A 23322-nucleotide genomic window follows, 5' to 3' on the forward strand; every position below is an offset into this window, starting at 1 on the left:
GAACAACTCTACCCATGGGACAACTCAGAAGATTCCCTCCTGACAAGTCAAACCTACGTCTGAGCGCCAGGCCTTCTGAGATTGCATGTGTGGGTGTGGGGTAGCCGGCAATCTCAGGTCACGTCCTGGAAACTATAATGTAGACTTCCAGCCCCCAGTATCTGAGATGGTGGTGATGATGGTGATGGTGATGGTGATGGCGATGGCGATGGCGATGGCGATGGTGATGGTGATGGTGATGGTGATGGTGATGGTGATGGTGATGGTGATGGTGATGGTGGTGGTAAGGCAGTGTCTAAGAAATTAACCCAGGAAGTGGATCTGAATTTCCAGGTGTGGTACTGCCTATCTCCAACAGAACTCCCCACGCTGATCTTGAAATTATCTGTGCTGGAATGTTTAAAACTTGTAGCAATATTTTCTAAGATGAACAAGTTGGAAGCTGTACTTTTGTGCTAACCCAGGGGCTGTCTTTTAATAGTGAGCTAACGCCAGAAATACGAACCATTTTCCATTCAGATTTCCCGTCCTATACTTTATTTCTAACTTTGAAGTTTCTGTGAGTTTGTACAGCGGATTATGATAAATATGTGAAACCCATACTAACACTTTATTCACAAGAGCTACGTTGGGGCCTTTTAACAGCCTGTTTTAAGAACGTGTTGGGTCGGTGAGGTTCCTGTGTCTTTCTGCCTAGCGTGGCCTTGTTCTTGCCTGGTTCTGGTTTTAGTTTTTCTGTTCTGAGGAGTCCAGGAAGGAGTCTCAGCTTCAGGGGTTAAACTTGCTTCCTTTGAGATGTTCATGTAAGGAGATGGCTTAGTCAGAACTCAGTTGGTTCCAAACCACAGGCAGTAAAAGCTTCCAAGTTTGAAACTTTGTGGGGACTCAATCTTGTAAGGGATGCTTAAACTCTGTGTCAGCTTTAACACTGAAAGGGATCTTTGTAAAAGAAGAAGGGGGTGGGGAGGAGGTAGAGAACAAGAATAAAAGGAGGTGGAGGAAGGAGGAGGAATAAGAAGAGGAGAAAGAAATGATAAAGGACTGGAGAAATGGCTCAGAAGTTAGGACCACTGCTGTCCTTCCAGAAGACCTGGGTTCGATTCCTAGAACCCGGGTGGCAGATCACAACTGTAACTCCAGTTCCAGCTCTGACGCCCTCAACCTGGGCACTGCACACATGGTTCACAGGCACACATACAGGCGTAACATCGGTACACATAAAGTAAAACGATTTTTAAAAATCCTGATGGCTCTTTCTACTGGCAATTTCAGAAACCATGGACTCATCTTCTTCTCAGACTACTGGTGCTTCTTAGAGGAAGATTATGTTAATCTTATGCTAATGAGGTGGTAAGATCCTGGCAGTGAGGCCAGGTGACCACAGAGGTTGAGTGTGCTTGCCTCAAGGCTGCTCTGAATGGAATTCAGCCTGAGGTTGGTGCTGACCTGAAATGTCTATGTTTTGGCAGGTCTTATGAACATCTGATTTTTATCAGGAATTTCCAGAAAGAATCTACACTGTGTAAAGTCCAGATCTGTCTTATCCTTTAAATCCCATGGTTTTGCTTAATGTGCTCGGTAAATATTTCCATAAAAGATATTTACAAAAGGATTTTTGGGAAATGCCAAGGGAAGGAGTTTTGATTTGGAAACAAGCAAATCATTTTCTAAAAATAATCCTGGCTACTGTATGTGTCCGCTTGGAGCCAAACCCTCCATCCCATTGAAACCAAGAGACCACCCCAGCCATCCTGTTACCAGCGGGTTCAGAGAGGACACTTGGGTCAACACTGGTACTGGCAGATGCTTTGGGGCACTGCCTAGGCCAGATCGCCACATCATCATTCCTTTCCCTGTATGAACAACTCCAGCACTGGCCTCACAGAGGCCTACTGAGGAACTCTTGGATTCTAGGCTAATACAGAGAAAAGCCTAGGGACAACTCCCCTCCCCAGGCCCCCTAGCCTTGTGGATTCTTCCATGACTTCCCTCAGTGAAGGGTGAGGACAGGCTGGCTCCTCCTCTCACTGGGGCTGTGAGCTCCAGAGAGTCACTGTAGGTGTCTGCCTCCCATCTGCAAAGATGTGTCTCCTCAGTTCCTGTGTAGGGAGTGAGACGGAGTGAAAAGTTCTGGATGGCTTCACATTTTAGAAACCTGGCTCTTCCTCGGTGATCCTAAGACTTTTGTGCATCACTCTTTTGGCTCCTACGGTGCTAACCGGGAAGAAAACACCCAATGGCATGCCTGGCGCTCAATAAAGGGTCATCTATGCTGGGGTGGCAGCACACAGGAAAATAAGGCACGAGGCATCCCAAAATTCTCTGCCATTTCCTCCTCGTGTGTAAAGTGGAGGCTGTTGATGACTTCTGGTGACTTCTGAAGTGACCGCTCTTTTCTTTGGTTTGCCAGGTTTAGTTACATTTGTATGAATGACCCAGGCCATTGAGTACAACCCAGATTTTGACAAAATCTAACCCCGTGATTCTGGGAACAGATGGCCCACAGCATGATCCTCCCAGCAGCCAGCCAGACACCTGTAGCGGTCCACTGAACTCAGGAGGGATGAGTTCTGGCTTGAGCCATTTTGATAGGTGGAAATGCACTGACGTCACACAGAGAACCAGGGCTCCACCCTGATCCGTGGACTCAGACGCCATTCGTCAGGAGCCATAATGCTCAGTGTGTCACAACCCTGTGTGCAAACAAGCGGTGTGCAAGAATGTCACACCAGCATCCGCATTCCTCAGCAACAGTGAGAGCATCTAAAGGACAATTCTGTATGCTTTATGCAGCTCCTCACTCTAGAGAGGAAAGTGTTTGTCAAGTCCTGAGCATTCCCCAAGTGTAGTCACTTCCTGTAAACCAGCCATGTGCCCCTCTTTTATTTGGAGCTGTAGTCCTTATGGGTTCCATCTCTTTGTGCCCTGTCCCACTTTCTTCAGAAGTGCTCGGTGGAGTTGAGTCTTACCTGTGACTCCGTACAGTCTTCACCTTCCATCTTCGACTGTTTAACATTTAAAAATTCTTTGCCTCTAAGCAGCCTCAGGATTTTAACAGCATTTAATCTCTCTGCTGACAAGGTTTCCACTAGAGTTAAAAGCAATGTAAGGCAATGTAATATTTTACTTTATGTAATATTCATGGCAAATGAATATTAATGATTACATAATGAGTCTTGTCACCAGGAAGTACTTATTAAATTTAAATAGGGAGTCAGCAATAACATTCTGAAAGAATGGTGTGATGTACACTAATCCACTAAAGAAATTTTAACTTTAAAAAAGTTTTTTTTTTTTTTTAAGAAATGGCTACTTAGTTATAAATTTATAAGCATGGTTTACATTAGATGTTGCCAGACTGAGAAAGTGTTTCTTTTATGGCTACTGATAGAGATGTATCAACCTCATGATTAAGATACTATGTGTACATCCACAATTTGTTACAATGAACTGCTTTTGTAGAGTAAGAACTCTGGAGCCATCTGTTGGAAACTTGGTTATCACATAGTATACATTGTGGCCTTTGGAGTCAACAAATTTGAAGGGAAAAATCAAAGTATTCCTGAAGGTCCAACCCCTGCTCCTCTGTATAACCCTGTTGTTTCACAGCGTGCAGACATCTGTGTTGGGCTCTCTGGCCTCTCCTCCTTCTCAGAGTTACACACGATATGGCTTTGTCCTTTGGCTGCTTCCTCCAGTCCCTAAAGGCCCAATTGGTAGCTTCTATACTGCTAACCTAGTAGTAACGTTTGCTCTCAGCCTCCAGTTTAAGATCTCCTGGCTCCTTATCTTCTCCTTGGCCCTGACAACACACCTCCTCAGCCTGCTTCATATGTTTCCCATCAGGATATTAATTTTTTCTTCTCTTTGTAGAGTTGCTTTATTTCACAAATTACCCGTTTCTGAAAAATCCCAAGAGAGGACTTGAAGGTCCCTTCTAGTATCAGTGGTAACTCAGGGCTCACGAGACACTTTCCACATTCCCAGCCCGAATTTGCCGTGTATTCAGCTGACTTGATACCCACAATCTTGCCTCGGCTTTCCAAGTACTGAGATTGCAGAAATGTGGCACCGTGTTTGGTGCCAACAAGGCTTTCTCAAACCAACCAGACTAGTTCAGCATCTTTAACAATGCTATAGCACATAGTAGGTGCCTAGGAAACATTTACTGAGCAAATTTGCTTAATGAGGATGAGAGGTTAAAATGGTGGATCCTGACAGTCACACCAAGTCTCCATCCTGGCTCTGCTGCTTTGATTCTAAATTACTATATTGGGGGATGGGGGTGGATTCTTCAGCATAACAATAGTGTCTGCCTCATAGGTGTTACCAGGATTGAGTAAGGTTTTCTCCAGAGCATCCTCCACACCGAGCTGGTCTGCAGTTGCCATGTGAAGTTACAATTACTGCTGCTCTGTCCCAAGGTTTCAGGGTCTGTATTTGTTCCCAGTTCTCCCCACGGTGAAAGTGTTTCTCTTCTTGGGGACTGTCCAAGTTTTGTTTCTGTGGCTGTGATGAAAAGCAACTTGTTTAGTTTACAGGACCAGGTTAGGGTCTGTCACTCAGGGAAAGTCACAGTGGGAGGAGTCTGAGGAAGTTAAGCACATAGATAAGATCCACAGTCAAGCGCAGTGAATGTGAGGCTTGGAGGTTGGAGAGGATACTGTCGGCTCTTGCAGGGGACCCAGGTTCGGTTCCCAGCACCCATGTTGTGGGGTTGGGGGTTGGGGGCTCATCACCATGTGTGGGTACCAGACGTGTATGTGGTGCACAGGCATACATACATGCAAGCACCACACCCACAGAGCAGAGAAAGTTCAGGCATGCCCGCCTTCTCTCCATCCTCTCTCTCCGTTTACACAGCCCGAGACAAAAGGTGCTGCTGCTCACGTTCAGGATGGGCTCTCCCTACCCCTAATTGACCCAATTAAGAAAATGTCTCCCCAGCTAACCCAAATCAGACAGTTCCTCGGGGAGATGCTACTTTCAAGAAGACAATTGAAGTTAATCGTCACGGAGACATTGGAAATTCCGTGCCCCGTACCCTGAAAGGAGAGGAATGAGGAGCTTGGACAATGCCTATCAGCCTACCCATGCAGTCTTAGAGTGCAGCTTCACTTGGACCTACTATGTGCACGGCATGGTGCCAGGCAGGATGGGGAACAGGATGGGCTGCCTGAAGAGATTCACCTTCTCAGGACTTGTTGATGCTATGGAAACAGGCCGAGCCTGGTCCCCTCAGTTTCTGTAAGACAACACAAAGCAGTAGGGAAAGTAGGGAAAGGGTTTGGTTTGGACACGCAGCTCACTGAGAAAGACAGCCCTGAACAGGTAAAAATGGCGCTCAGATATCTTAAAGCAGAGAAGGTGGCTTACCTAAACTCATGAATCACTCTGACACTCCACCCAGCTGTGGTCCTCCCTCTGGTGCCTCGGAGTCCCGAGGGAGGAGTGACAGTGTTTGGACAGACTTTGCCTCACCCTGCAAGGCTCAGCAGAAGAGTTCCTTCTTTAGCCCCACACCTGAGGTAGGTGTTTTGCAGAAGGCCTGTGTCTGCGGCTGGATGTCTGTAGCCCTCCTCAATAAGAGGGCAAAGTCATTGTCCTTTCTCAGTCTCTGACCCTGCAGCACTTTGCAAAGTGCAGGAAGCACAAAAGCCTCCCACTAAGCATTCCTTGAACGAATGAAATTACATTAAAACAAAACAAAACGGAGGAAAAAAAAAAAAAAAAAACTAGAACTGTTTAAGAAACTGGTAAGGAGCGCCACCTAGAGGTTGACCATTAGCGCCACACTTTAGCCTTTGTGTTTTCTGCTGGCCCTACGGCTGTTTACTCTTAATGGGGTTTAAACAACTGGTGCCGGTATTCTTTATTTTTTGTGACTGTTCGCAGAGGGCTCCAGAGATAAAGACACAAGTGGTTTCTTGTGGGTGAAATTGGCCAAGCGGGAAGTCATTAGCACCAGTGTGTAGGCACTATGTCCTGTCTCACTCGGTCCTGAGGTGGTCCTGTCCATTTTGTGGATGAAGAAGCAAAGCTTACCAAGGAGAAGCAGCTTGTGTCCCTTATTGTGCGGCATAGCTTTGATTTAAGGAACACAAACACTCCAGTAGCCCTTGATGCGCCTCCCACGACTTTTGGCTTTTGTGCCCACCTGTGTCAGTGGCTGCTACAAGCCATTCCCTCTTAGAGTCCTGGAGACCCGTCCGTGAGGTTGTCCTGTGAACTTTTCTCTTTTAGGTGGACCATTATCTATAGGTGTGTGTGTGTGTACATGTGTGTGTTGGTGAACTCACCTGCATGGACTTGTGTGCAACAATATCAGTTGTCTTCCTCAATCAGCCCTCCCACCTTTGTTTGAGACTGGGGTCTCACACTAAACCTGCAGTTCACTGACTGGCTATACTGACTAGCCAGAGACTCCCAGGGATCCTCCTGTCTCTACCCCCTCCCCCTCCCCCACCAGCACCAGCTTTTCTGTGTGGTGTTAGGGATGGGGACTCAGACCCTCATGCTTGTGTGGCAGGCACTTTAATGACCTAGACACCTCCCCTATTTCCGGAAACTGCGCAGAATCACTGACGGTGGGACTCAAGGCCTGAGCATCTTTTCCCCTTGTCTTGTCTTTTGGCTTCCTGTCTGGCTCCAGAATCCTGTTCCCATGACCACAGGAGGTTTGCCTTGCTGTCTTTTTCCTTACCTTTTCCTTGCCTCTCTTCCCATGGCCCGTGAGCCCAGTGTATTAGAGACAGGGAGGGAATCGGAACTCTGGCTTCCACAGGGCACACAGATCACAAGACTGTCAATCATGCTTTGATAGTGAGGGCAAGCCAGGTGAGCCACAGAAAGACAGCCATTTTATGTCTACACAAAGCTGAGACCACTGTATACTGGGCTAAAACAAAACAAGAAAGGGGGAAAGGGGACACCTACACCCCCTTCAAGGGACAGGCCCTTGCTGCAGTTTTGACAGAGTGTCTGACAGAAAACACTTGGCTTTATGGGACGGGGGACACATCAAAGGCCGGGAGTGGGCTGGCTGATGGGTCAAATTCCTAGAGGTCCAGACAAAGCGGACTCCCACTCTCACACGCTCCTTTTCTGTAGACCCTCAGGGAGTGCCCAGAACAGCCTGGAGTAGAATGTGGGTGGGTATATAGCAAGAGACTTTCTGAGGCACACCAGGTCATCTGTGGTGTGTGGGAAGAGAAGCAGCCTCCAGGTCTTGCCCCCTGTGCCAGGTGGCAGTGGTCACCCTCTGTTCTGCCCTGGAGGTGCAGCAGGGAGCAGGATGAAGATCTGTATCCGCGAGCCTTTCTGCCCATGGAGAAGCAAAAGAAAACAGGACTCAACGTGCTATAGACAAAAATGACCCAGGGCGGGGCACAAGTGTGGACTGTGGGGTGTGGGGCCCGAGGAAAGACTGCGGGGTTAGCTGGACACCCAAGAAGGCCTCACAGGAAGTGGCAATCCTGTGTCATCAGCAGGCTGATGTCCAGGAGGAGGGACATGAGCCAATGCTACTTACTGGAGTGCTCCAGGCAAGGCCACAAAACAGCAGCTACAGGTTGGAGACAAGAGCTACTTAGCCAAGGGCTTAGAAATGGCTTGCCTGGGACCGGATAGCTCCAAGGGAACCCCAGCATTTAGATTAGAAGGCCAAACAGTTTTTACAGTCCTGTTTCCCTTGACCACACTTCAGAGTTTAGAAAGTTTTGCCAACATGAAAATGCTGCTGGTTATGTTTGAGCCTAGGCTTGTGCCGTTGTGCAAACAACAGCCCCAACACCCACTCCACACGTGTATGGAGTGGCCTGGAAATCAAAGGTAGCGATGGATTATATCACTGATACAGCATGGGCTGAAGGATGACTTCTTGACTGAGGAGAAAAGAGGGCGATCTTGGGATTTTAGGGAGATGGCTCAGCTAGAATGCCTGCCATGCAAGACAATGCGCTAGCTAGTTTTATGTCAACATGACACAGTCTAGAGTTGTTTGGGAAGAGGGAGCCTCAGTTGAGGAATTGCCCCCTCCGGATTCTCTGGGCAAGCCTATGGAGCACTTTCTTGATTGATGCTTGATGTGGGAGGACCCAGTGGGCAGGGCCACCTCTGGCCTTGTGATCCTGGGTGCTATAAAAAAACAGGCTGAGAAAATCGTGGGGAAGCAATCAGGAAGCAGCACCTCTCCAAGACCTCCCCATCTCTGCATCATCTCCTGCCTTCAGGTCCCTGTTCTGAGTCTCGGTCTTGGCTTCCTTCAGTGATACATTGTAACCTCAGAGTTGTAAGATAAAATGAACCCCCCCCCCCAAGTTGCATTGGGCCACGATGTTTCATGACAGCCTAAGTAAAACACATAAAGACTTGAGTTTTGAGTTTAGATTCCCAAGGCTCATAAAAAGAGCTGGACGTAGTGGTAACTGTGCCTGTAACCATAGTACTAGGGAGGGCAGAGGCTAACAGACCCCTGAAGCGCATAGGTCGATGAGCCTCATATCATCAGATGCCAGATCAGTGAGTTCAGTGAGAGGTTCTGTCTCAGGGGAAAAATGATGATGAACTGCTTCCTGTACCCTGGACTACTCAGCCTGACATCACCTCCCAGGAGATGCCACAGCAATCCTCTGAGCACTGTGGCGGGCTCCTGAATACCCTCCACCTGGGCCCCACTGGTCCAAGAAAGCATCTCTTCTAAACAGCAGTTCCTGATTGGCTGGCATAGTCTGCACCAGTGATCATTGGTCTCTCAGGCAGTCCTCAATGAGGTCCTCCTACAGGAGGTGCTTTTGCAGCTGAGGGGGCCCTCGTGTTTACATAGAGGTGGCCCTGCCATTCCTGCTACAGAGAACAATCTAGAAGACACTGGATATTCGTCTCTGGCCGATACACACATACACACTCTCACACATAACACACACATGCGTGCACATATAAACGCTCACACGTACAGACACATGAACCTACCTAACAGGTATATGCACCCCACCACATGGATTTGCATGCATAAAAGAAGTGATATTAGGAATGTATCTGCTTTTTTTTTTAATTCAAGCAACCAAAGATTGTGTCTCTAGCACCATCTAAGAGGTGATTAAAGTGACCCCACAAAGGGTCGAGTGGTCAGATGTCCTACATATCAGATATCGAGATTAGCAACATTACAGTTATGAAACAGCAACAAACTACTTTTATGGTTGGGGGTCACCACAACCCCAAGGAACTGTATTAAAGGGTCACAGCATCAGGAAGATCAAGAACCACTGCCTTAAACCAATGTTCCTTACGGCCATGGTTTCCCTTCTTCTGTTTGGTTTCGTAGCCTAAGGCCAGGAGAGATGGCAAAGCTGAGCAGTTCAGGGCAAACATCTGGAATCTCCCGGCTGGGATGCAAGGAGTAGCTCGCACACCCTGCTGTCCCTGAGTGCCTGTGTCTGGTGTGTCACTCGAATCCAGCCTCTTGACCATAACCCACTAATGGTCATGGTGCCCCCATGACCTGATCTCTTGGGGTCATCTCAGCTCTGTTGCCAGGAGACCAGGCTTCCCACTGGTGGCCCTTTAGGTCATCCATAGCAGGCTGTAGGCTCTTGTCTTCAAAGGAGATGTAGCCACCTCCCCACTGGCGGCTGTCCTTCCCCAGTCCTGAGGCCACAGAGCCTTCTTGTTTCTCATCTGGTGTCTCCCTCACACGTTCTGCGTGCCCTAAAAGTTACTGTGGCCCAACTAAGGCATTTTCTTCTGACCCTCTGGGGCTTTGATTTTCCAGGTGCAGTCACAGGTTGTCACTGTCTGTTGAGTGGTGGGCACCCAGAATGGCTGTTCTCAGCAGTGACATCTCCACATCCAGGGCCTCTGTCCACCTTCCTGTCATCCTTAGAGCAGTTACTGTTTAAGAGATGTGTTCACAAAGTCCACACCCATGAGTTCTTTCATCAAGACTTCGATGATTTAAAAAATAGCCAATGCATACAGTATTACATTTTATTACGGCATTTGCAAATGAAATTTGTTTAAACTTAAAAATGTCAAGTTAAATTTAATTTCATGTGCACCAGAATTTTGCCCGCACGCACACCTGTGCGCCATAAAGAAAAGGGTGTTGGATCCCAGGGAATTGGAGTTAGAAATAGTTCTACCTGTCGTGTGGGTGCTGAGAACTGAACCTGGGTCCTCTGAAAGAAAAGCTAGTGCTCTTAACTGCTGAGCCATCTCACCAACTCACCTAAAATGTATTTACTAGTTTTCCTTTCTCTTCTCTACTTTTACCCTGTCCTCCACGTATCCCCAACTCCTCACAGCCACCTTCCCACTTTTGTATCACATATGTTCTACAGCCCTTCCTTGCCTTCTTTTCCTCTTAGGGTCTCTTTTTAAATTTCATAGCCTACACCCACTCACCCCCATGTATACACACACACATGCACACATATATGTACACACATGCACACACATGTACACACACATGCACATGCAAACACACACACACACACACACACACACACACACACACACGGTATGGTTGGAACAAGGACAAGCTCCAGCAAGTTATTTCTTTTCTTAACCCCTTTTTATGCCTTAGAGACAAAGTTTTTTTTCTATTAGGAAGAAAATTACTTCATAACCACAGTTATAAATTTTCCAGAGATAATCACCATAAAAACACTCTTCAAAAACAAACCAAAATCATTGTACAAAAGAAAATGACAACAGAATATTGATTCTGTATGTCTGGTGTATGAAACTTACATCTAACTAAACAATTCTCATCTATCTTTCCTTCCAAAAGCTTATAGTAACCTCAAAGCAGTAATTTTTAGTTCACTGATTAATAAAATTTAAACAAACCAAGTCTATAGTTGCAAGTTTTTCCTTATGGTTGGTTGACAACCTATACTTACTAAGAAGCAAATCATTTTTTTTTTTTTACATCTTATTTTGAAGTTCTGATCAGTAAGGATGGCTAATTGACTGTTTTCTGTTCTTATATCCATAATGGAATTTTTTATTTTTTATTGTAACCTTATCATTTCCTGGTGCACGCCATAAACCTGTTACCTCAACCATAGATTACAAGACCTGAGAATTCAGGCCCAACCTAGAGCGTATCCTTCCTTGGATCATTTGCTGGCCCCATGCCTATTCTTTATTCTACAATTACATGCTTGTAATGCATGAATGCTCAGGGCACTCCTTTCTCTAACTCAAGTGACTTCTGCCATTCTATCAGGATAGGGCACTTACTTCTTAATTCTAACTTAAAACTTCCTGTCAACTGTCCTAATTTCCCAACTTGACATTTTCTATTAACTACCCTAGCTTCCCAAAATTATTTAAGTCAAACTAACCTTTTTTTAAAGATTGCTGAAATCTAGTCAGAAATTCCATAAACTTATTAACTCATTTATACAGCATTATCTCAAGAATTTTTTCTTCATATTAATCTGTAAGAAACTTGACCAACAGAGTGGCCCATCAACCAGCACGCAATCACACCAGGCTCTAGGAAGTGGGGGTCTCCTGGTGTCCACTCACACCAAGCCACATAACCGAGGAGTTTGGCAGTGACAAGCATGAGAAACACATCAGTAGCAAGAAGCAATCAATCCTGGGACGAAGTCGCAGGGTCTGGGCCTCACCAGGGCTCCCCCGTCTCCGGGAGCTCACGTGCCCACTGCAGCTCTTCCTGCATGGCATCTGCCACTACATAAAACTCTGTGGTGTGTCTGTACCTCAGTTTCATTATTTGGTTGAGGGACATCTGGCTGGTTCCAGCTTTTCTGTTGATGGACATCTGGCTGGTTCCACCCCTTCTGTTGATGGACATCTGGCTGGTTCCAGCTTTTCTGTTGATGGACATCTGGCTGGTTCCAGCTTTTCTGTTGATGGACATCTGGCTGGTTCCACCCCTTCTGTTGATGGACATCTGGCTGGTTCCGTTCCTTCTGTTGATGGACATCTGGCTGGTTCCAGCTTTTCTGTTGATGGACATCTGGCTGGTTCCACCCCTTCTGTTGATGGACATCTGGCTGGTTCCACCCCTTGCTTTTATGAATAGTGCAGCCCTACGCATCAATGTGTAGGTAGAATGTGTAGGTATCTCTGTGGCAGGAAATGGGCCTCTGCTCATTTTAAATAAGTTCTTAAAATATAAGAGAGAAGAAAGTTACCCTTACACATTAGCCAGGGCCACTCTAACCCTGACTAGCCAGCTGCCTCTAACCCATATTTGCTCTTAAACAAGATTACAATCTCATTCACTTAATTTTGAACATGTTTTATATAGGCATGTTTCTCTTGCAATGAGATTGACCTTGTTAACACACCATGCATGTGGAAAATGGCTGTAGCATGGAGCTGTGGGGATGTGAGAGGATATGCTTCAGGTGCCCTTTACAATTTGTGTGGGAATGCTAGGGGGATGACTCAGCGTGTGGCTGAGGATATGAGTTCAGATCTCCAAAAGCCACACAAAAGCTAGATGGGTATGGTAGTACTCGGCATACATACATACATACATATGCCAGGCATAATTTTTAATTTTTTTTATTTAATTTATGTATATGAGTACACTGCTGCTATCTTCAGACACACCAGATCCCATTACAGATGGTTGTGAGCCACCATGTGGTTGCTGGGAATTGAACTCAGGACCTCTGGAAGAGCAGTCAGTGCTCTTAACCACTAAGCCACCTCTCCAGCTCAGTAGTACTCTTATAAACCCAGTGTGAAGGAGGAGATGGGGGACTCTCTGGAGCAACTGGCCAGCCACACTAACTGGAACAGAAAGCTCTGGGTTTAGTGGGAGACCCTGCCTCCATATGTGAGACAGGGAATAATCAAGGAAAAGTATGACAGTGTCCTCAGACCTCCACATGAACATGCACACATGTATGTCCACACACATGCAAGTACATATCTGTACATACGCACACACCATAAACATACATATTTGTACAGATATATACATATGTTATATACACATACAAATAAATACTAATTTTTTTTTCTTTTTTACAGCAAACCCAAGGAGCCTGCATTCAGTCCAGGTAGGTTCTGGTTTTGCTCTTGGATTGGGAGAGGGGTGTATAATTTAGATCTTGACCTTGACTCAGTGGTAAAAAGTCATTGGGAACCTCAGAGCCAGGCCACTGGGACTCAGAAAACAGGTCTGGTGCTTGTGCATGTCACCAAGCAGTCACTGGTAGCTCAGAAAACAGCAGGGTCACCAGTAAACAGGCAACAGGCATAGCCACTAAACCCCTACCTGCCCCTTGTCAGACCCACATGAAGTCAGTTAGAGCAGGAACTTCTCAGTAAAGATGCCTTTGCCTCTACCCTGCTCCACAGACCTCTCTTCCTGCGCTTCTCCCGAAGGGAAAGTCTTCCCTCTGTAAAGCTGTTCTACCCTGTTCAAAATACTTGCTCTGTTTCTGCTTATAATTTCCTAAATTGCAAGCCAATAATACTTCATAAATGGCTATCTCTAAATCACACTTTCTTAGAAAACAGATACTACATGCTCTTTTTTTTTGTAGCATATCAACTGTATTTTAAGACATAGTTAAACATAAAAAAGTTACAAATGTGCAATTAAATAAATTAATCTGGTTTTAGTTTTCCCCCTTCCATACAAAATAAAGGTTAACCCCTGAAAATGTAATTACCACAAATCCACAGGCATGCAGCCCGAGCATTCATGTCAGGAAACATGCTATGTCCCCTTGTTCCCTTGTCCTCTTGGGGGCCAGGGTGGCACCAGCCTGCGGCTGGCCAGTGACACACCAGCAGACAGGCCAGCCACACTTGCGGTATGTGCCATCTCTTTGTCTAGCCCTTCAGTCTCTGAAACCCCAAGGGAAGCGCCGGGTGACACATTGCGAAGGTAGGCAGAGCTTCCCAGCCCACAGCTCTCTGCACACGGCTGCTGCCCCAGCCCAGGGGCCGTTCTCATTCCAGCAGAGGCCTCCTCGCATGACAGCCTTTCTGTTATCTGTCCTAAGTTTAATGCATCTCTGAACATTAGATGGGCTTCAACATGTGGCTGTGATTTTGGGTTGCCATTCATCACTGGCTGATTGTTGGAGGTCTAGAAGGATCTGGAGAAAGCTCTCGGGCAGCCCCCTGAGTGTCCACTGTTTGGCATGAAGCCCTGCACCGCTGACCTCTCCCCACGGGCACGCACCTCTGGGCTTGGTGACTGTGTGCTGTGCTCCTAACGCGTCTGCAAATAGCATTGCTTTCCCATGTTAGACTGATTGCAGAAGTGGGCTGTACCTGTTTATAGTACACAACAGCACGTAGTTAAAATATTGTTTTGTCCTAGTCAGAAATGCTTAATAGTGAGGTAAGGAAGACTCAGCCCTGGGCATTCTTCACTGGACCATAACCACCACATGTTCACGTGCACGGTTGGCACCCACAGTGGGCTCTCTAGCTCTCTGGCTTTAGAAAATGCCATTGTGTGGGCGTTAGTCCCAGCACCCTGGCTGGGTTGATCCATGTCTCACAGGGTTAGCAGAATGACTTTCTTTGCATTTTGAACTCCACAATGCCCGCTTCCCTCTGCTCTAAGGTGGGGCAGGCAGCTGCTCTTTACTCTGCCTTTGTGATCACCAGTGGATGAGCAGTAAGTTGGGTGAGAGGTTAGGCTAGGGAAGGGGTTCAGAGAGAAGAGGACGGAAGAGCAGGAAGCAAGGCTCATAAGGTGCTGAAATACAGTTCTGGCCCGAGAGGAGAATTCTCATGGGGTGGATAGAGAAGAGGAGGTCGAATAAAGAGAGCCTGGCACAGTCGTTCCTACTGCTAGAGGTAGCGGTAAGCAAGCAGGCAAAGGACCAGGATGGATGAAGCATCAGATGACATGCACTCTGGGTGCTCTGGCTTTGGCAGCAGTATGTAAAGTGATTCGGAGGAGCGTTAAAGGAGCCCGCCATGAGGGCAGTCTTCCGTGAGCTGATCTGGATACAGCCAGGGAGGACAGTGTCCACACAGGGGACATCCCAGCCATCCCAGCGGCAGTGGCTGGATCATGGTGCGTGGGGATGAGCACATTCGAGGCTCTTACCCAAAAGTCAAGCTTCATTAAACCCAGAGTGAAAAGGTGTCATGTGCGTTGGGATCTGGAGTGCATGCATGTGGTGACATACTTGCATGCGTTGTGTGACAGTCCTTAGCCACTGGAGCACAGTGATCCTCCCAATTTCCCCTGCTCTATCTGAGGTGATTTCCTGTGGGGTGGTGCGCAGGTTTTGCTGGTTGCCCCTGTCTGGATCAGATACCATTGGTTCTGGATTCTCCAATCTGCAAGAGCATCAGAACAGAGGCTCTGACCCCGAACTCATGAGGAGTCCATGGGGAAGTTTCTTTGCTCTCATTATAGCCTTAAAGCGGCAGTCAGAATACCCCAAGTGGGTTGGATTTTGGGAGGGGAGGGGGCACAGAAGTTGCCTCAGATCAACATGGAGTTTTTTTTTTTTTGTTTTTTGGCCCTTTTATTTACTTGTATTAATTTATTGGAATACTAAAAGTTATTTTAGGGGCCTAGAGAGATGATTTGACAGGTAAGAGAACGTGTTGCTCTTGCAGAGGACCCAAAGGCTGCTCAGAACTGCTTGTAACTCCAGTCCCAGGGTATCTGATGCCCTCTTCTGGCTTACAAATGATATGAATATAGCCATATTCATAAAAATTAAGATCTTTCAATTAAAAAATTGTTATTTTAATAGAAATAGTTGATCTAGAAAACTCTGCCTCCCCCATCTCTCCCCCAAAAAAGTTGGTTGGGTCTTTTTCTTCTCTTCCTCCTCCTCTTCCTCCTCCTCCTCCTTTTCCTCCTCCTCTTCCTCCTCTTCTTCCTTTTCCTCCTCCTCTTCCTTTTCCTCCTCCTCTTCCTTCTCCTCTTTCTTCTTTTATTTTTTATTTTAAGTTTTTCTCAAATTATTTTCTTTTTACATTAATTTTTTTTTTTTTACTTTTAAGATTTATTTGCTTAGCTGAGCAGTTGTGGCTCATACATTTAATCCCAGCACTAGGGAGGCAGAGGCAGGTGGACTAAATTCGAGGCCAGCCTGGCCTACAGAGTGAGTTCCAGGTTAGCCTGGGCTATGCAGAAGAAACCCACAAAAACCACACACACACAAAAATATTATTTAGCATTTTTTAATTGCACGCACTTCTGCTGAGTTAGCATTCTTTACATTTGCAAGGACTGTGCACCATAAAAGGGACATGCAATTATATTTTATATTCGTATGACAAGTCAATCCAAATATCAAAAGATACTTCTGACACTGAGATCGTACATGCCAGTGTGTGATAGTGACTCAGTAATAAAGTGGGTATCTTGATTCTCCATGGCACATTTTCTTCTGATGATAACATGTCTGCAACAAAATGTCTCAGGAAACGACCGTTGGGATCTCATTCTTATGTATGTTCTGAACTTGAGTGAGAAGCTCAGAGAGAACAGCCACGCAAACTTTCGTTTCAAGATATTTAATGTTGCATTAGATTTTTTAATTTAATTTGTATTTACGGATAGGCGTCTCTGTGCACGGATGTGTGCACATGTATCTAAATACCCAAGGAGGCCAAAGGAGGGCAGCAGATCTCTTGGAGTGTCATGGGACCTCTGGAAGAGCAGTCTGTGCTCTTAACCACTGAGCCATCCCTCCAGCGTCCGTGTGTTAAGTTCTGCTTCCTCTGGAAAACTAACTGGAAAGGACGTGGTGGCGGGGTGGGGTGGAGGGACGAGAGAGATGGCTCAGCAGCTAAGGCTGCTTGCCCAAACCTGACTGAGTGAGTTTGATTCTGAGTCTCTTAGGGTGCAAGCAGAGAACCAAGACCCAGAAGTCATTCTCTGACCATCACAAGGGCTATGCGCCTCCCGTACCAATCAGCACATTACATAAGTGAATGCATTAAAAAAATAATAAAAATAAACGTTTAAGGTGCACAAGGGAGGCGGCCACTTGTGTGCTGGTGGGCTAACCAGACTGCGGTGCCAGCTTTCAGATACCAAGGAGGTATCACTGACGCCTTCGTTGTTTTTGTAGAGGAGGGATATGTAAAGATGTTTCTTCGGGGTCGCCCCGTGACCATGTACATGCCCAAAGACCAAGTGGATTCCTACAGTTTGGAAGCAAAAGCTGAACTGCCAACAAAGCGGCTGAAGCTGGAATGGGTGTATCCTTTACTTGCTGACCAGATTGCCGGCGATGACTCCTGGTAAAAGAGTTAGAAAAGTTAAATATTTTACTATTAGCTCTCTTAAAAAAAAAAAAGTCAGAATTTCAAATGTGGCCATGTAGGAGAGGCAATTTCGTAGCAAGTGCTCAGGATTGTGGTTCCAGTTAGAATGCATACCCACTGTCTTCCTGAAAGGCCACCACGGGAATGAGCTTCGTACAGATGAGTGATTTGGGGGCCAGGGGAATATGAGTATCCGGCCTGCCTGTCACAGAGAAGCAGCAAGCTTAGTGAAAATAATCAAAATCGGTATCTTAGTCGGGGTTTCTATTCCTGCACAAACATCACAACCAAGAAGCAAGTTGGGGAGGAAAGGGTTTATTCCGCTTACACTTCCACATCGCTGTTCATCACCAAAGGAAGTCAGGACTGGAACCCAAGCAGGTCAGGAAGCAGGAGCTGATGCAGAGGCCATGGAGGGATGTTGCTTACTGGCTTGCTCTTCCTGACTTGCTCAGCTTGCTTTCTCATAGAACCAGGTCTACCAGCCCAGGGATGGCACTGCCCACAATAAACCCTCCCACACTTGATCACTAATTGAGAAAATGCCTTACAGCTGGATCTCATGGAGGCATTTCCTCAAGGGGAGCTCCTTTCTCTGTGATAACTCCAGCTTGAGTCAAGTTGACACAAAACCAGCCAGTACAGTTAGGTAAACATCAGGACTCTAATGATCCTGATTTCAACAAACAAGTCATTTGTTGTTCTTGGTTTTTTGAAACATTGTCTTCCTATGATCCTAGCCTTTAACTCACAGCAATCCTTCTGCCTCAGTCTTCTGAATGCTGGGGTTATAGGCATGAGGCACACACACACACACACACACACACACAATAAGAACTAAAGGACAGTCTCTGCCGTTCAATGCTCTCATTTCCACTGTGAAGAAAGGCTGCCACAGCCTTTTCCATCTACAGAGACTCTACATCAAATTTATAGTGATTGCTGCTCGCTTATTAGTGTCAAGCTCTGAAGACAGTTCCTACATATTGACTTAAGTGGGTGCTGCCGAGCCTTCATTGATAAGAATTAGTATTTGAGGTTCTGGAATCGTACATATTCGTGGAAATCAAAAGATTAGAAGTCGTTTGGCCAACTCTTTCGGCACATGCAATGGGCGGGAGCTGCCGCTTCTTTAAACTGAGTAGATTTTTAAAATCTAATCCGGAGAATGTTATTCAAAGAATGCTTCCTTATTTGTGTTTTAAGAGACGAGAAACAAGAAAATTTGCTCCAAATAAATGGCATCTTGGCCCGGTTATTTCAAGTTCAGGGAATGCTTTGTTTTTAAAAGTACATATGTTAAAAATTTGACACTAGGTCAGTGAGAAGGCTCAGTGGATAAAGGTGCCTGCTACTGAGCCTGAAGCCCCGAGTTCAGTCCCCTGGACCCACTTGATGGAAGGAGAGAACCAACTCCTGAAAATTAACCCTCTGACCCCCACTTGTACTTAGGGCACCCATGCCTGTGTGAACATGCGTGCACACACAATAAATAACGTGTAATAAGTTTTTTTTAAAACACTGATAATTATCCCTAAAATGCTGGGGCACCGTTAGTTAATTCATTGACTTAACTAACAATTAAAGGTTAATTATGAAACCTTTATTACATTTGAGTGTCATTTGTATTCTTTATAAGTACTTGTATCATGTTTAATAAAAAGATTTATCTCCTAGATTGCAGATAGTAAAAACAGACTCATATTTGGCTCAATGGCCTCTAAAAGTCAAACTTCATGCTGTAATAATTAATAATTAATAATAATAATAATAATGTGTTTATACCAGACATGGTGTGTAGCCTGTAATTCCAGAGCAAGAGAGGCTGAGGCAGGAGGATCTGAGCTGAAGCTAGCCTGGGTCACACAGTGAACACCTGTCTCAGGCACAGTGGTGGAACACTTGCCTAGCACAGGAAAAGCCCGGGGTTCAGTCCCAATACTGTAAAAAAAATGCTGTGCTCATATTATTACAAACTTAAAATTGATTTTAGGCATGTAGGTACAGAGGTCAGTTGGGCACAGAGCGTCAGGGTGTATTGCACGCTGTTGTTGTTTGTGTGAGACAGGGTCTCTCTCACCATGCAGCCCTAGCTGGCCTGGAGCTCACAGAGGGCGGTGTAGGATTACAGGCATGCGTCCCCACACCCAGCACACGTTTTCGGCTCAGTCTAAGTTGGTGGAGCCGATAGGAACCATTGCATAGCATTCATTTGCCGTTTGAATAAAGTGGCGGCTCTCCAGCTCTTGAAAGCAAAGGATTTTCATCTTGACATGCGCCAAGCTACGGGTACCGGGGGCGAGACTGTCGCAACAACTTGTACTTGCTCCCGACCGGGGAGACCGTGTACTTCATTGCGTCTGTCGTAGTGCTGTACAACGTGGAGGAGCAGCTGCAGAGGCATTATGCGGGCCACAACGATGACGTCAAGTGGTGAGTCCCCGCTTACAGGTCGGCATAGCACAGGTGAGCTAGCCTTAGCCAAAGGAATCCAGCATCAGGGCACAAGCCAGGGCTGGGGTGGTGCCAGGCTCTGAAGCCAGGCCGGGTAAAGCTGTTCTCTCCATTCCCCACGTGGTCCTTGGGCTCCCTAATTCTGCTGCCTGGTTTGTGGCACCTCTCTGTCCTCACTGTACTTCCCTGTGACCAGATTATCCGAGGGGGGGAAAATAAGCTTCGGGAAGCCTTTTTTAACATCAAGAATGTTCAGGACTTCAAATTGGGTCTTTAATGTTGGAAAATGTGCTTTGTTGTGTGCTTAGGTCTGAGTCTGCCACGAATATGGGTCATTGTACAGCTTAGGGAAGAATTTGCAGTGATTGGATGGGTAGATGGCTTTGTGGTCACCCTGGATCCCTGGCTGGTGATAAAAATCCTACTGCCGTAAGATGGAACATCTTTCCTAGTTGACACAGTCAAAAGTGACTTGAAGGAAGGGCGCTGACTAAGTCAGTGGTTCTGAGACGGAAATGGGATTTTCCCAACAAAGGACGCCTTTCCTTAAGGTTGGAAGTTCCCGAGAAGAAATCGGGGAGTCCGATCAGTGAAATAGAATTTGCTGGCTAAGGTAGTTGGGCTGTTCGGGGAAGTTGTGATGAGTCTGTGAGAAGCTAGGCAGTACGGATTCCTTGTGTTTAAACTTTGGGAAAATTGTAGAGGTGAAGCGCACCTCTGTGTGGGGTTGTCTGATAATTATCCTTCTTTTAGCCTAGCGGTCCACCCTGACAGGATCACCATAGCAACAGGACAAGTGGCGGGCACATCTAAGGACGGAAAGGTGAGGTTTGCTCATTGTCTTTCCGACTTTTGGTAAGGAGCTGGCAGCAACCTCTTGACAATATCGCTGATGATGAATCTGCCTGGTCATCCTAGTTCCAACATCTGAGAACTACTGGGTTCTCACCAGTAGCGCTCAGTGAATATTAAATGTGCCACCGTGACCCCAAGTCCCTCCTCAGCCCCTGAGCTCCCCTCAATTTCAGCAAGTTTTAAAATAACATCGTCACTGGTTGGGATGGCGCACATCTTTGATGCCAGAGCTCAGGCGGCAGAGGTGGGCAGGTCTGTGGGCTATGTAACAAGACATTGTCGTTAAAAATAACCATCAGCAGCAACACATTCAAATGACATTGTCTTGCCGAGGAATCAATCCCCAAAACTCTTATCTCTATACACGATCAGCATGAAAACATATCAATCTAAGAAGCAGAGTTAAAACCACCACATAGCCATACGTTACGGGATGTCTTTGGCTGTGGGTGCCTGCCAGTCATTTCTTCAGTGGGTGGACTTCATGCCCTGTGCTGATCACAGAGGCTCCTGAGAGCTTCAGGCAAACGCTGCAGGTGCTTTACCTCAGTCTTCTGGATTGTAAGGAAGGAGGTGAGAAACTGGGGGAACCTGACAAATAGAAGACCCTCCAAGCTGGCGTCCACGTGTCACTGTCATGTTTATCCAAACTTGTACAGCCTCTTAAGTCCCTGTTTGTACAGCTTTGTCCTGGTGTGAAACAAATGAGGACAGGGACCTCCATTTTTATCGGTGTGTATCTCCCCCCCCCCCCCCCCCCGAAAACGTGAACACTATCTTATTGGAGCAGAGGTTTTCATGATATCTGATTTCGGCCATTGGTTTTATGCCGAAAACATTGGTTTTATGTTCTCCGTTAGTGTTCTGCACTCGCAAAGAGCCAACTGACAGAAGCCAGGCTACGATTATGTAAACTCACATAAGGAGCAGTTTGTTCCTGTTTTACAAAAGAACTAAAGCCCAAGGAACTCTTTGAAATCAGAAATGAACTGTTTCTTCTACCCTCTAGTGGCACGAAAGTGTATTTGCAGTTTGCCCTTGGAATTGAGTCCTTACTCTAGAACCAGAGAGAAATTTACAGCTGACAGAGCAGACTTTTGACCTGTGAGGAAAGACAGAGAGGCCACATGCCTGGCTATTTGGAGACAAGGCTAAACAAGAGCAAGGCTTGCCTATCCTGTGCATGTGTGCCGGGCACAAGTCCAGGCTCTTTTGAGATGATAGATCTGCTGACTTGGGCACTATCTTTAGTGAAATGTCGTTTCTAAAATTTAGAGAAATGCAGATATACAAAAGGCATGTCGATTGCTCTGGTAAGGGTGTTAGAGTGTGGCTAATCAACGTTTAAAACTTGATAGCCTTCTTCTGACACCTCAGTGGGTCACAGGGCCCAGGGGATGTCACTGGACATGTTTTCATTACACTTGTGGGTTGAATCCTCAAATGCAGAAAAAGACTTTTTTTTTCTCAAAATTGAAGTCAAAATAATTTTATGGATCCAAGGTGAAGAGAAGTAGTTAACGGGCAGTCGTAAATGATGGCCACATTCTTTCTAAACAGCAACTGCCGCCACACGTGCGCATCTGGGACTCTGTGACACTGAATACTCTGCATGTCATCGGGATAGGCTTTTTTGACCGGGCTGTCACCTGCATCGCATTCTCGAAGTCTGTAAGTATGAGAATGAACAGGGACCGCCCACTTCCACCCAAACATTTCTAGACACCTGGCTTCCAGCTATTCTCAAGGCAGGTTAGCCCAACGCACCCGTCTTCCAGCCACTTCATTTGGAGACACGCGTTCGTCCACATACGTGTTCACATCAGACTGTCCTGTTTGTTTGCTACCCTGCGCTTTGCCCTCCATGTAATCCTAGAGGAGCCATGTGCCTAGCCAGGAAAGCTGGCCTCAAAACCAACGTATATGTTCCTTGCCTCATATAATGGTCCTTTGATGTGTGTTGGGGTGGGATGTGTGTGCAGGTGTGCATGGTGGGGGTGAGTGTGCACGTGTGCTCATGCAGAGGCCACAGCCAACCTCTCCTGCCTCGCCTCCCCAGTGTTGCCATTACAAGTCCACACCACCACAACCCAGCTGTGGGTGCCGGGGATCGAACTTGGTTCCTCATGTTTGCACAGCAAGTTCTACCAACTGGGGCTCTTTACCCAGCACTATTATGAGCTCTTTATGAAGAGTAAAATAATCAGGGATGGAGAGATGGTTCAGCAGTTAAGAATACCAGCCTTCCAGAGGACCTGGGCTCCATTCCCAATACCCACATGGCAGCTCACAACTGTCTGTAGCTCTAGTTTCAGGGGATCTGACACTCTCATACAGAAATATATCCAGGCTAACACCTATGCACATTAGGAAAAAAAGATAAAATGATCGCTAGGTGGTGGTGGTGGTGGTGCGCACCTTTAATCCCAGCACTGGGGAGGCAGAAACAGGCAGATCTCTGTGAGTCTGAGGCTAGCTTGGTCTACAGAGCTGGTTCTAGGAAAGGCAGAGCTATGTTCACAAAGAACCCCTGTCTCAAAGAAAAAAAAAAAGGTAAAATCAATGATCGTTTTTAATCATGTTGGTTCCACTTCAGTCTCACGTGCATTCTTCCTGCAAATCGCTTTTCCTTGGCAGAATGGAGGAAGCCATCTCTGTGCTGTGGACGACTCCAATGACCACGTGCTGTCTGTGTGGGACTGGCAGAAAGAAGAGAGACTGGCCGACGTGAAGGTTCGTTCTAGCCACTCACTACAG

At 46.4% G+C, this 23322-nt stretch overlaps 1 protein-coding gene across 5 annotated transcripts in view; it reads left to right on the forward strand.

Moving 5' to 3' along the window:
- EML1 (EMAP like 1) overlaps positions 1–23322 on the forward strand; it is a 153273-nt gene that overhangs the window by 108448 nt on the left and 21503 nt on the right. For 3 of the 5 annotated variants that reach the window (XM_080916637.1, XM_080916639.1, XM_080916636.1), the window contains 7 exons: positions 13024–13052; positions 13838–13888; positions 17061–17190; positions 19540–19689; positions 20464–20533; positions 22126–22236; positions 23203–23298. In XM_080916637.1, coding sequence (XP_080772763.1) covers positions 13024–13052; positions 13838–13888; positions 17061–17190; positions 19540–19689; positions 20464–20533; positions 22126–22236; positions 23203–23298 — 637 coding nt within the window. The remainder of the gene's footprint in view (positions 1–13023; positions 13053–13837; positions 13889–17060; positions 17191–19539; positions 19690–20463; positions 20534–22125; positions 22237–23202; positions 23299–23322) is intronic. The other 2 variants (XM_080916638.1, XM_080916640.1) reach the window with 1 other exon arrangement.

Source organism: Micromys minutus, assembly GCF_963924665.1.
Source record: "Micromys minutus genome assembly, chromosome: 1".
Lineage (NCBI taxonomy): Eukaryota > Metazoa > Chordata > Mammalia > Rodentia > Muridae > Micromys > Micromys minutus.